The sequence below is a fragment of the Nomascus leucogenys genome, chromosome 8 (genome assembly GCF_006542625.1).
Source record: "Nomascus leucogenys isolate Asia chromosome 8, Asia_NLE_v1, whole genome shotgun sequence".
NCBI classification, from domain to species: domain Eukaryota; kingdom Metazoa; phylum Chordata; class Mammalia; order Primates; family Hylobatidae; genus Nomascus; species Nomascus leucogenys.
In genome coordinates, this window is record NC_044388.1 from 16787377 (window position 1) to 16800932 (window position 13556).

The 13556-nt window shown below is 52.7% G+C and overlaps 1 protein-coding gene and 1 non-coding gene across 2 annotated transcripts in view; both read left to right on the forward strand.

Moving 5' to 3' along the window:
* The window catches only part of SLCO2A1 (solute carrier organic anion transporter family member 2A1), a 98232-nt gene extending 91444 nt beyond the window's left edge, over nt 1–6788 (forward strand). The window contains exons 12-14 of the mRNA XM_030816807.1: nt 774–838; nt 3589–3712; nt 4653–6788. Coding sequence (XP_030672667.1) covers nt 774–838; nt 3589–3712; nt 4653–4770 — 307 coding nt within the window. The 3' untranslated portion in view covers nt 4771–6788. The remainder of the gene's footprint in view (nt 1–773; nt 839–3588; nt 3713–4652) is intronic.
* Nucleotides 6789–8472: 1684 nt separating this feature from the next.
* On the forward strand, nt 8473–11111 carry LOC100590756. Its single transcript, XR_004031245.1, has 2 exons — nt 8473–8491; nt 10529–11111. It is a non-coding gene; the product is annotated as an uncharacterized protein C3orf36 (transcript).
* The last annotated feature ends 2445 nt before the right edge of the window (nt 11112–13556 follow it).

Genomic DNA, 13556 nt, shown 5'->3' on the forward strand with positions numbered 1-13556 from the left:
TCTCTGAATCTCCTTCCTCAGCCAAACACATTTTCCTCTCCTGAAGGAAGATGGTTAGGGGCAGGACCGGCTACCTAATTTGCAGGACCTATTGCAAATGAAAATGTAAAGCCCCTGGCTCAAAAATTAAGAATTTCCAGACAGCTGCAGCAGAGCATTAAGCCAAACATGGGACCTTTCTGAGGGTGGAGTTGTATGCACACACCCACAGAGCTAGCCCGGGGTAGGGAATTCTTTTAGCTGTGCACAGAAGCCTGCAGCCAAAGCGCCCTAATTACACTTTGCAGCAGGGCTGTCTTTTACTGGTATAAGACATTCTGTGGGAGTTGTTCAGACCTGCTGCTATCAACACACCCACAGCATCCTTCTCTCCACTCCTAGCCTCTACTGCCCTCTGCTTCTTGAAGGGGGCTCTGGGCAGCCCTGAAAATCACACAGACCAGTGGTTCTCAGTGGTGCATCAGAATCTCCTGGAGGTAAAATACAGATTGCTGGGCCCCATCCCCAGACTTTCTGACTCAGTAAGTCGGGGATGGGCCTGAAAATCTGCATATCTAACAAGTTCCCAGGGGATGCTGATGATCCAGGGACCACGCTTTGAGGCCACTGACGTAAAGAACTAGAGCATTCAGCCCAGGTGAACCCGGTCACCAGCGGGCTCATCAGGCCACATGAGGGCAGGTTCTGACCCGCCCTGAGGCTGGCTGCCCCTTACCCAAGGGATCGTGCAGCCCTGAATCCTCCCGCTGCTGATTTGCTGTCTGCCTTTTCAGTGTGGTGAACCAGGAGGAAAAGTCATTTGCCATCGGGGTGCAGTTCTTGTTGATGCGCTTGCTGGGTAAGTGTCTAAGACCCCTCTTCCCAAGAAGTGGCCCCAGGCAATGGGGCATCCGAGGGCTATGGGTGCAGGGTAGCGATGGAGGAAGCACCATCTCATCTCCATGGCAAAGAGAAGCTGTGCATAATCAACGGCAGATGCCAAAATCCATGTGGACGGTTTCCCAGATTGCTTGAGGTTAGGAAAGACTCCATCTATGGCATTCATTCCTAACTAAGTTATGTAAGAAAAATGAAAAGTGAACACAGCTGAGAATACCTAATGGAGTGTTAAAGGCAGGTATTTTTAAATCTTTCTCCCAAAACTCACTGTAGGAACAAAACTTTGCATTCCTGCCAAGCCAGAACAGCGGCTGAGCCCAGCCCTGGCTTCCTTTCCATTTCACAAAATTCACTCCTCCTAAAACTATTCAGCAAAAGTTTCTTCCATGTGGGGCCCTCTGCTGGTGAGTCCTGCCTGCCCTCAAGCAGTCCAGAGCCCACCAGAGGAATGGAGCTGTGCACGAGTGATCAGCAGTGCCCCACGGGAGGGCGAGCTGCTTGAGGCAGCAGGGGTGCTCTCCCAGGGTGCCTGGGCTGAGGGCTGGGGGCACAATGCAGGCCCGTTCCTGGACTGCTCACGCTGGCTGTTCCTTCTTGACATATCTGTGCACTAGACTTAACACAAGGCAGTAATAGAGAGATCCTTGTAATGACAGGCACACAGTAGTAAAGGGACCTAATTGAACTGAGGATGTATTAATTAAGGGTGCAAACTACAGAGGGGAATATGGAGACTCCGGCAAGAGGAACTTCAGTTACTATAAGGTGTTGTTTCTGACCATAAATGCTGAAATAATGTATAGCCCACTGTGCCTCATTACCCAGGAGCCAGGTCAGCACCACACCCTGCAGCGGCTTCCATCCCCATTTTGAGATGTGTTGGTGATGTCTCTACTGGGGGCCAGGTGAGCGGGAGCCCTTGCTGAGCCCAATCCAACCCCAGGTTGGGAGAAGTGTTTGGACGATGGGAATGAACCAGCTTTTTCAGTGGGATTTCTTGTTCCTCTAGTCCCTGCAGAGCCCCTTCAGACCCTGCTCCTGCTGCCTACATTATAAACACAGAGGAAGCAGAGCGGGAGGATCTACCTGTCCTCCTGGCAGAGGCTCTGTTGTCATCAGAGCTCTTTCTTTTCATTTATAACTTAACTTTCTCTAACACTTCTGCTGGGAAAGAGACCTCACATTCCTCTCAGCCCATGCAGCACCTAGGATAGGCTCCAAAGAGCCCTTTCCTGCTTCCTCCAGCAACCTCGAAAATGACCTTGAAAACAAGGACTCTCTCGGACTCTCTCGCACCGCTCGAAGCACTCGCTGCCTTTGTTTCTCCATTTGAGCTCAGATAACTCAATGTGGGACCACAATGAGAAAACAGGCCGGTGGTACGTTGATCCACATTGGGCGAGGCGGATCAGATAGGAATCAGACCACGGAACTGTCTACTAAAAAAAAAAATAGCGGGCGTGGGGGGGCCTGTATCCAGCACTCGGAGAGGTGAGGGAGAATGGCGGACCGGAGGGAGTTGCAGTGGCGAGATTGCCCACCCTCCACCTCACAAGAACCCGCCAAAAAAAAAAAAAAAAAAAAAACCAGAGCCGAGGTTCCATTTATCACCAAGAACACAATCCACTCTTGGGTAGAAAAAAGGACTTCCTATTACAGGTTTTAAATTACCCATTGGCATTGGGTTGACAATGTTTCTGGACTTTGCTTCTACACAAGGAAGTGTCATATATCACTCTGTCTGGCCAGTTTTCATCCCGCTGTTCACCTGGAGACTCGAGAGTGAGCAGGATCTGAGTAGAGAGGCTTCTTCTTGGAGTTTCCCACTTGTGGGCAGTGCCACAAGTGGAACATTGTCTGTCTTTCTTCTGGAAGCAGCTGCTCACAGGGCCCTAAACAAAGTCTGGGAGGCTGTTCTCAGCACTGTGGTTCTGAGAATGGGATAGGCCAGCCTTGGTGTAAATCCTGGACAAGCCCCTCCCCAGTCCAGTAACTGCCTAGAGCTGTAGCTAGTGGTACACTACCCACAGGTAGTGTAGGCGTCCGGAATATTAGACAGCCAGGAAGGCATAGCCCCTGCCAAGCCAAATCTTAGCACTCAGATGCTGGGAAGTTCGGGGGCCCAGAGCAGAAGCTCTGAGCAGCCAGGTATTGGGAGGTCTGCAGAGGGGTGTTGTCTAATCCAATAGGGCAGTTTGGTGTGGTGGAAGTGCATGGGATTCAAACCTCCATAAACCAGGGTTCAAAGTCTGGCCTTGACTTCTCTTGGCTGTGTTACAGTGTCCCAGCCAAGAACCCCTTCCTCTTCACTAAAAAGTGGGCACCCACACCTCGGGGCCAGTGTGAGGACCTGAGAAGTCGATGCCTGGAGAGCCTCCTGCCACGCAGTGGAGGCCCGTGTATCTCCACTCTGAGCTGATCTCAGGAGAACTATGTTGGATGTCTGAGCTGGCATCAAGGTGATCCCTGTGACTTACTCTGCCTTGAAAGAATGGCCCAGGTCCCTTTTCTCTCCTAAGCCTTCTGGTGAAAGAGAAATTCAGGCTTCACTGAAAGCTATTCTGCTTTCCAGAGTCACCGTGAGGCCTATGGGTGCGGCAGAGCCGTTCTCATATATGTGAACTGTGTCGGGGACTTGGCTCCCACACCCTTGCTGGGCACCTCTGCCTGCAGTTCCACCTGACCAGGGCTTTCTGAACCCTCTTCCAGCCTGGCTGCCATCTCCAGCCCTCTATGGCCTCACCATTGACCACTCCTGCATCCGGTGGAACTCACTCTGCTTGGGGAGGCGAGGGGCCTGCGCCTACTACGACAACGATGCTCTCCGAGACAGGTGAGGGCCCAACATGTATGTGTGTCCCAGAGCCAGGCCCTGGGCTTGAGACGACAGTAGTCATATGTCCAGTGGCTACTGTGGGGGCTGTCAGGCTTCCGAGGAAGAGAACATGAAGGGCCACCTCTGCGGCCCTGCCATGGACAGGGAGCAGGGGCTGCTATAACAGGCATTTCAGGGCTCACAGGGAGACGTCCAGGGACTTCCATGACCCAGAAGCCCTTGGAAGGGGCAGCAGACCCAGGGACTTCCCTGACCTGAAAGCCTTTGGAAGGGGCAGCAGCAGAAAGAAGGGGCGGGGATAGCTGGAGCCCAAGGAAGAGGCCATGGCTGTGGAACAATGGGGGTCAGCCTCCTGCTGCTCAGAGACAGAGTGGGGGCACATCATGGCTCCTGGCAGAGGTCCAGGGCAGGGGAACCAACCTGCCTCAATGGGCCAAGTCCAGCTGCAGTGCTATTGGGTTCTGCACCCCTTCCAGCCACCTCACCTGCTGTCGTCATCATATGGCCCAGAAACCACAGGAAGGTGGGCTCGAGGGGACTGGGCAGGGGCTGGAAATTGTATGGGAGTGGCAGAGAAGACCGCAAAGGGGACAGGCCAAGAGGGCAGCGAGAAGATGTCCTCCTTCTGGCCCTGCTTGGAGGACAGGACCGTCCGGGGCTGGCTGGGGCAGCCGGGTCACCTCTGGCCTTGTGGAAAGAGCCAGTGGAGGGATGACGAGCCCTGGATTAGGAGTCCCATGCCTACTCCCTGCCTGCTTCCCTGCAGCTTTGTTCCCTTTTGGGTCAAAGAAATGAGGAAAGTGATCCCCACCTGGATGGTGCCCACACCCTTCGTGGGCCAGCGAGGGAATGACGTGGCTCTTCCCAGTGGTCCTGGCCCTGGGATGTGGGCTGCAGAGCCCCCTCCCTCACCGGTCCTGCCTCCTCCTGACCACAGGTACCTGGGCCTGCAGATGGGCTACAAGGCGCTGGGCATGCTGCTGCTTTGCTTCATCAGCTGGAGGGTGAAGAAGAACAAGGAGTACAACGTGCAGAAGGCGGCAGGCCTCATCTGACCCCAGCCCGGGCCACTGCCCTGCTCCAGAGAGTGGACTTTGCCTCTTCCACACCTGCCTATATTCACTAATGTTAACACGTCATTTCCTTTTTGTATTTTTAAACAAGAAAGAAAATCCCAGTCCTCATTTGCCTTCCCTACCTCCTCCTCCCGGAGTCCTCCCCACAGTTCCTCAGGGCCACTGTGCACCTGGGCTGCATGGGCCAGAGCTGGGGGGCTGAGTCTTCCCTGGCCCCTTGGAAGAGGCCCCCAGATGCCCAGGCTCACTTCAGTGCTGGGTCCTCCATCGAGGATGCCCACTGAGGCAGCCAGGCCCCTCACCAGCCCTGGGGGGAATCCTAAAAGGAGAGAGAAAAAGGGTATCTGCCCTTCTTGCCAGGCAGCTCCACTCTCCCGCTGACTGCCCACACCCTGCAGAGCAGCAGGGGTGAGAGGAAGAAGGAAGTGGCTGAGTTATTAATAGCCAGAGCCCCTGGGAGACTGGGGAGACTGGCTGTAGCCCCCTTCGCACCTGGGTTTGGCATCAGCACAGACTATGGGAGGGGCTGGCTCCCTCCCCGTCAGATCCTCACTTCCTGTACCTAGAGGCCATTCTGGATGCTGCCATGTTGGGAAGTACAGTCTCTGCCCATTACCTGCATGCAGGCACCAGAGCAGGGACTGAGAAACCCCAAGGATGGGTCATCTAAGTGCTGTCCATATGAACCCTGGACTTTCTGTCCTTAGATCCTCACATGTTATCCCTGTCTTTCTGGGGTACGTTTCAAACTGAGAAAGCTACAACACAGTGAAGACTCAAGGAAGGCCTATGAAATGGTCCCAATGCCCAACCTCCCACCCCTTCAATGTGGGGATGAGACCCCCTCATCTCAGAGTATTGGGAAGAACCTCCCACATCTCCCTGGCAGCAGATGAGGTGGCTTCACATGCACTTCCCTTTCTGGACTTCAGCCCGTATTCCGAGGAGTAGAGGCAGAAGAGAGGTTGGCAAAGCAAGTAATGAAGCAGAGTGGATGTCCACTGTCATCAAGCTGGATGGCAAGCTGCAGCCCACAATACACAGCCAGTCAGGTTGGCTTTCCTGGTTTCAAACATGCTCATACCATTACCATTTTCTCAGCCTCTTCTCACTGCCTCCAGAGAGGTGGGTGCCTGGGTTGAGAGACACAGCTGCTCTGTGATAGAGGGTGAGAGACAGAAGCCAACGAAGGAGGCCGTTCATCAACAAATATATTTATCAGAGACCGACTTTGTGCAAAGCAATGCTAATACAGCGTTCTCCACCGAGCTTCCCTCAGCTCTTACCTCACCTCCCTCCATTTACATTAGGGCCTTCTCCCAGGGTGTGCTCGGTGGGCAGTGTGGGACTGGGGGTGTGGGAGTTGGTGAGAGCAGGAGGAGAGGTGGGGACAGCAAGAAGCCAAAGATTGGCATGAAGGATCCTGACCTGACTATCCATGCCATCCATGGCCCCCAGACTGACTCTGCACCTGGCCCTTTGCCAGACAGCTCTGTCTCACCATGTCCTCTGGAACAGCTGGGCATGGGTCATGGCCATACATGACCCTTAAGTGCCACTCTTCTTGGAAGACCCCCTCCAGAAGCATACTGGAAGCCACCTCTGGGAAGGCCTCATATGGTGATATGCCAAAATATTTATGTCAGTGTCCAAACAAAGTCCAATGCCATGAGACTGAAGTCTTTGTGGAAACCACTGTTACAGACAGGCTTATTTCCAAAGCCACCTCATTTCCAAACATCTCACTCAGGAAGGGAGGCTCAATGTAACCTCAGGGGCCAGTTTTAGCATTTGAAATGGTTCTGCTTGGAAAATGATGCCCTGCAACTAACCCTGGTCTTTCCCACGGCAATTTAACCACATTTGGAAGGCACTGCCTTCAGCTGAGTTTATGAACAATGAATGCCAGCCTTCATGTTCTAGAAGATTGGTTGCACTCCCAAACCTTTGTTCTATTATATTACTATTAAAATATTCTAATTTTGCTATTGAGGTAACTTGGTCATGAATTTATGTTGTCATATACATCTGTCAGAGAACAGACAGCACCTGCACTTTTTTTTTTTAATTTTATTTTTGAGATGGAGTCTTGCTCTGTCACCCAGGCTGGAGTGCAGTGGCCCGACCTTGGCTCACTGCAACCTCTGCCTCCTGGGTTCAAGCGATTCTCCTGCCTCAGCCTCCAGAGTAGCTGGGATTACAGGCCTGTGCCACCACACCTGGCTAATTTTTGTACTTTTAGTAGAGACAGGGTTTCACCATATTGGCCAGGCTGGTCTCAAACTCCTGACCTCAAATGATCCTCCCGCCTCAGCTTCCCAAAGTGTTGGGATTACAGGCATGAGCCACTGCACCCTGCCAGCACCTGCATCTTGTAAACAGAGGAAGTGCTCATGACATAGACCCCAGGGGCCCATGGCCACAGGGATTAGAGGTAATGCAACTGTCAACCCATTAGCCTGGTATCAGGCAGGTACCAGACACTGCTTATTCCTTCAGTGAAGTTCTGCTGGGCTCTGAGGAGGCCGGATCAGCAATTTATATCCAGAAGTGGAGTTGGACGCAAACAGCTAAGTCCATGGCACAAAACAATTAATATCATAATCCAATTGATCATATGGTCACAACCAGTACTACTACTCCCCAGAAAATCTTTCTTCTCAGCTGTCAGCAGGGAATATAATAGTGTCACTTTCATTTCACTTCTAGAGCAAAGCTTAACAAACTTTCTTGAGTGTGTGACATTCACAGAGGATGTTGTTAAAATGCAAATTCCCAACACCCTCCACCCAGCCCCAGCATCTACTTCTGTGGGTCTAACGGGGACCCAGGAATGGCACTTTTAATGGCCCCCTCATGAGATTGATGTGGGTGGTTCCCAAATCCTGTGAGGTGGGCTGTCAGTGCAGTAGAGCCTGGGGGATGCCCATTTGTGCTTAGGCCACTGAGAAATTTATAGGCGCGATAGGTCTTTGGTATGTTCAAAGGTGAGTGAAGGATAACAAGGTGAAGAGATGCCTGTGAAGAGATGCCTGTGAATCTGATTTTTTGGATGGCTGCAACCAAGAGTCAGTGAGCATGAAAAACAATCCAAGAGCTCACATTTATATGAGGCCCTTATCAGTACTGAGAGAGACATTCTCACTTCACAAGCTTGGATGTGCAAAAAGAAAAAAATCACTTATTTCTTTAAATCAGATATTGATTTCAAACACCCCATCCTGCTGTCTGGCTGGAAATTCAATATCAACCATGCTTGGGTCTGGCTCCTAGAGCCATCTGAAGGTCCTTGGATGCCTACGCATTCAAGGGTGCCATTGTGGGTCTTTGGTCCCTTTCCCATTTGAGGCTGTTTAATGGCCTTGCTTCTCACCTGAGCCTGGAAACCCTACAAAGCCCAGACCCCAGGGTTAGGCCCACCTCCCTGTGCATACTAGCAGCTATGCCCTCTCCCAACCCCAGTCCTAGGAAGCCCACTCCTCTGCACCACTCCCTCTCCCTACAGAATCCAGCCCCTCAAGGGCTGAACAAAAAAGCCAGAAAAGGAAGAGTGTGCAGGAACCTTTTTTATTCCATCCTTCTTTGACCCTTCTTGGAAAAAGCGCAAACACAGTGATAACTAAATACTATATCTCTATCAATTATCCTTTGGCCCAAAGCCCTTTGGGGTGATCCTCCATGATGGACGCCCCATTTAAAGGTGAGGAATCTGATCCTGAGGAAGCAACCATTGTGGCCAATTTCACAAAGATAATAGCTGGCCAGGCCTAGACTCAAACCTCTGTCCACCTCTCTCTGGTCCAGCCCAATCACCCCAGCTGAGTCATTCTGAAGAGTCAGCGTGGACTAAAATGGTGGGGAGGCCCCTCTTTTCCCACTGATGTTCACTGGCCCATGGGAGGGAAGTGGAGGAATCTCTTGAGGGCCATTAAGGTGGGTAACGAAGGCAGAAGAATCAGGTAACAGTTCATTTACTTACCTTCTATTCAACTAGCAACAACATCACAACTATTCATTAAACAGGGCCAATTTATCCCTATAGCACCATGAGTTAAAGAGAGTTGTGGAGAAGAGAGACAAACAGGGAAGGGTTTTGAGAAGAAAAGGCCCTGAGAATCCTGCACACAGACCTTCAAGGGAACAGCTCCATCTGGTGACTGCTTAGCAGATTCTTGCTCAAGAAACAAAGCCATATTGTGATTTTATTCAACCACTCTCAAAGATGGAGAGATACAGTTAAGCTGGAGGCTGAAGCCAGTCAGTATCAAATTGATATTAAAATATTATATTGCGGAAAATCAGGAGAAATACATCCTATCTTTCACAACCACAGGAAGTAAATACCTGGAAGAAAGGTCCATCTCCTGCCAGTAGCACCAGACACCAGATTCATTATAACCTTTCATCAGAGATTAAATATGGAAACAGATCCTGGGCAAGCCCTTGGCAAATCATAAATGAGAGGAAGTTTTTCTCCATGGCATACCCTGGTCATTCCTCCACTCTCCCAGCCACATCATGTCTCCAGCCCTGCTACAACTTGACAGCAATAATAATAACTAAAATGTGCAGAGATCTTTACAGTTTACCAAGCCATTAACCCATTTAAAACAACTCTTTAATCAGTAAATCAGTGAGTAAAGGCTTAGCTATGCTGTGGCAACAGACCTCTCGAATCTTAGTCACTTGACACAACAAAAGATGGTATCTCGCTCACAGAACCTGCGGTGATCTGGGCGACTCTCAGGTCAGTGGCTCAGTAACCCAGACTGCTTGGAACCTGAGGTACCTCCATTTCATTATAAGCTGCCATGATGGATGGGGCACGGGAAGAAAGTCCTGGAAGATCCCGCACTGCTAAGCAATGCTTTGTCCCAAAGTAACGCTCTTCACTCTGCTCCCAGCCTAGCTGCCGCAAGAGCGGAACAGAATATTCTGTGTGCTCAGAAGAAGGAAAGAGCAGATATGGTTGAGTACTAAAACCCTCTACTGTGGGTAGTGAACCTAGGTGGACACAGTTGCTCACCTGGACACTTAAATCAGCTTTGTGGGGCTGTCAGGGTAGGGAAGCACAGTCTGGAAAGATTTCCCAATGGAGGAAGCACCAATTGTGGGTCCCTGAAGCTGAAGGGATTATGCCCAGGCAAGGCCGAGGCAGTCTGCAGAGGGCTGGAGAGGTGGGAAAGACGATTTTCCTCAGAGGAGGCAGAGATGGGGTGGTGGCTGAGAGATGCAGGGTCAAGGAAAGGATGGCTTCCGAGGGAAGAGATTGGCTGGGGCAAAAGGCCACAGGACAGGGAGGCTGCGGGGTCCAAGAGGACTCGCTGACGGAGCGAGACCCTGCGGGCAAGGAGGAGATGGGGTGACTCTCATGGCAGAATCGCACCAGAGTTCCCACAGCCCTGTGGGGCCGCTATGACTAGTCCCATCCTGAACATGGAGAAAACGAGGCCCCTTCCAGTTGTCCCTCATGCCTCCCTTCATTTATGTAGTACCTGATGTGTATAAGGACAAGAAGTGACAAACATATGGTACCTACCGTTCAAGGACATACAATCCAGAGCTAGGACAAGACCTTAACACAGGGCAAAGTACCAGTGCTCTGAGTTCATTTGATGAGCAATGGGAGAAGGGGCTTGATCCTAGCCATGCGGGAGAGACTGGAATTCAAGAGAGTCAAATGTGCTGGGAAAGACTTTCTGGGCAAAAGGAATAAGCAAAGGTGTGCAAAGGTAAGGAAGCAGGAAACCTGTGCACATCCTGAGAACTCGCCGGCCAGAGGCCTGTGAAGGAGCGCAGTGGTCAGGCAGGAGAAGCAGTCGAATCCAGGCTGAAACCATCCTGGAGGGTCTTGAGGCTGGCTTACCCCAGGCTGTGAGTACTGGGCTTAGCCTAGTCCCCGCTCCTGGGTTAGTGCTCACGTTCCCCTCTGCCCACTCAGGGCCTGGAGGAATGACCTCAGAGCCCCCACCAACCAGGCTCAGGAAGGCATTCCTAGCTCAGAGTACCCTCCTGGAGTCTACAGTGGAAGGGGCTCCTGAGTGGGCTGCCCCACACCGCGAGGAGCAGAGGCGCAGTCCTCCCGCGTGCTCCCAGCACACTCCACCCCTGCCCAGCACACCCAGGGGGCCCCCACCTTGCCCACCTGGGGGGAACCACCCACTCTGCCCCCGCTCAGGGAGTGGTGGTGGCCGCTGCTCTATCCCCTCCTCTCCCTTCCTCTTCCACCTTCTCTCTCTTCTCATCTGAGTGCTGGAACCCAAGCGTGAAACTGAGAGTCAGAAAATCAGTCTCAAGGCAGAGCGGGGCAGCTAATTTAAAACGGCTTCTACTCCGGCCGCCAGTGTGACTAATCTCCTTCTCTTCGCTCTACAGGTCTATAAATGGGCCACAGCAGGCACCCCTTTTTAAATCTGTAAAATCCCCAAATCCATTAAAAGTGACTTCAGAGGTCCCAGATAGGGACCAACATTTGTTTAAACCTTTGTCCTCATTACATCTCATGACCGCCAGCTTACAAAAGAGAGACTGGGGATTCTGGAAGAGACACAGGCTCTCCCTTGAGTCCACATTGGAAAGGACAGAGGCAGGTGTCACACCATTCTTTGATCCGAACCGCTTGAATCCCAGAGTTTCAACAGCTTAGGTGGGTTGAAGGCTCAGAATGTACCAGACATCCGAAGCGCTTTACATACATTTGCTCCTTGAATCTTCACGACAGCCCTGTGAGATGCAATTATCATGCCATTCCACAGACGAGGAAACGGGCCCAGGGGACTGCGGTCTCGGCTCCTTTCCTCTGGCTTCCTCAGAGAAGACGCAGAGGTCCCCGCCGGGTGGGCGAGGCGGGGTGGGCGGCCCCTTGCGCCCTGGAGTAGCATTCGGCCACCAGGGGGCGCCGTCCCCGCTGCGGCCCGGGGAAGCCACCTGCGGAGGCGCCACGCCCAGCCCGCCCACGGGACGCCCACAGGACGCCCCCGCCGCCCCACAGCTAGCCCGGCGGGACTCCACCACGTGGGTCAGCGCGCCTCGGACAGGCCGCTTACCCGCCGGGGCGCCCTCGGGCCTGCGGGGCTCCCCGCGCCCACCGCACGCACGCCTCCCCCTACTCTGGCTACCCCGGAGGGCCCGGGGGCTGAGCCCACCGGCGCCTGCTCACGGGACACGGCCTCGAGGAAACTTCCTCTCTGCCTCCCCGCGATAAAGCACCGTTTAGTCTATTTATATTTTCAGCACGAAAGTGTATTAAACACGTTAGAGAACAAGGGGAGTAGAGGGTTAAGGTGCCACGAGGCACAGAGAGGGCCCGCGGGCACACACGGCTTCCTCAGGCTCTCTGACCGGCCGTGGGCAGGGTGGTTCCCAGCCGCATTGTGGGGCCATTCGCACCCAGAAGCTGTCAGCCTACCCACTGTGTCACTAGCACCATCTGGCACCGATTATTCAGCCACTGCAGGGGGTTCAGTAGCCTCTGCTTCCTCCTTCCAAAACCGTCACCAGAGCACCTCCTGGGGCCTGGCCATGAGATAGGCGTGCATGTCAGAAAGAAACTGATGTCAGCATTCTGGGCACTGTCCACCCCGGGAAGGGGCAGGTACCCATCCCGTCACAGACTCAGGCACCCGGGCAAGCTGGGCACCAGGCCTATAGAGGTGAACAAGACAAACAGAAGGCAGACAGACAACCAAGAAAGCATCCAAACTGTGGCTGCAATTGGCTGATCAATTACAGGTGCAATAGTGCCATGAAGGAGAAGTGCAGACAGACAGATGCCTGCATGGAAATGCAGGGGGAAGAGGGTGTATGTGGTGGATTAACAAAGGTGAAAAAGGCCCGTTCCCTAGGGGATTGGAGATCTGGAGCAGAGGTGAGCTCTCACTGTGCCTTGAAGGATAGGGTAAGTTTGTTGACAGGGGCCTTAGAGAGGGTGTTCTGGGCAGAGGGGACTGCAGGAGTGAAGACTCAGAGATGAGAAAGCTGGACCATGTTTGCCTGGAGGGCAGGGTGTAAGTAGCGCCCCCATTTGCAAGGTGCCTTAGGCAGAGCATGGTGAGCGGTGGATTCTAGAGGGAGAGTGTATCATGTACATCTCCTTTAGTAACTAGCAGGGTGCTGCTGGTGGATGATGGGGCGTCACTGACAGAATTTTAACAGAGGCAAGATGCAACCAGATTTCAGGGTGTAAAAGGCCACTGGGGCTACATGTGTACTTGGAAGAGGGAACCTGGCTGGCAAAGCTCCTTAGGAGGGAGGCCTCCTTGTCATTATGGCCACTGGGATACTACAGCAGGAGACATCAGAGCCGAGAGCAGGACCAGCCAGCAGCAGAAGCATCCCAGGCACCCACAGGCTCCTGGCAGCCAGGTTGAGCCAGTGCAGAATGCAGGGTTAGCAAAAGGCCATGCAGGAGCCCATCCCAGCACCAGAACTTGCCTTGTTATAAAACAGGCATTAGAAACTGGCTGAGCCTGGGCCCAGCACAAGGGTTCTAGTTGGCCTACAAGATATTTACATGTCTTTAAGTTAGCTCCAAACACTGGGAGAGTTTCACTTGGGTTTTCTCTTGAAAAACCCTGGTGCCGTACTCCAGCCTAAAAACAATGGATTGGAGCTGAGTAGAGGGCAGTCCTTCAGATGGACCCTGTCCTCTCCAGGTGGCTGCGGTTCCCACATCATCTGCCTGGCCCTTGTACGTATTTAAAACTTTCACACACACACACACACACACACACACACACACCCTCAAAGAGTCAAGTTAAAACACC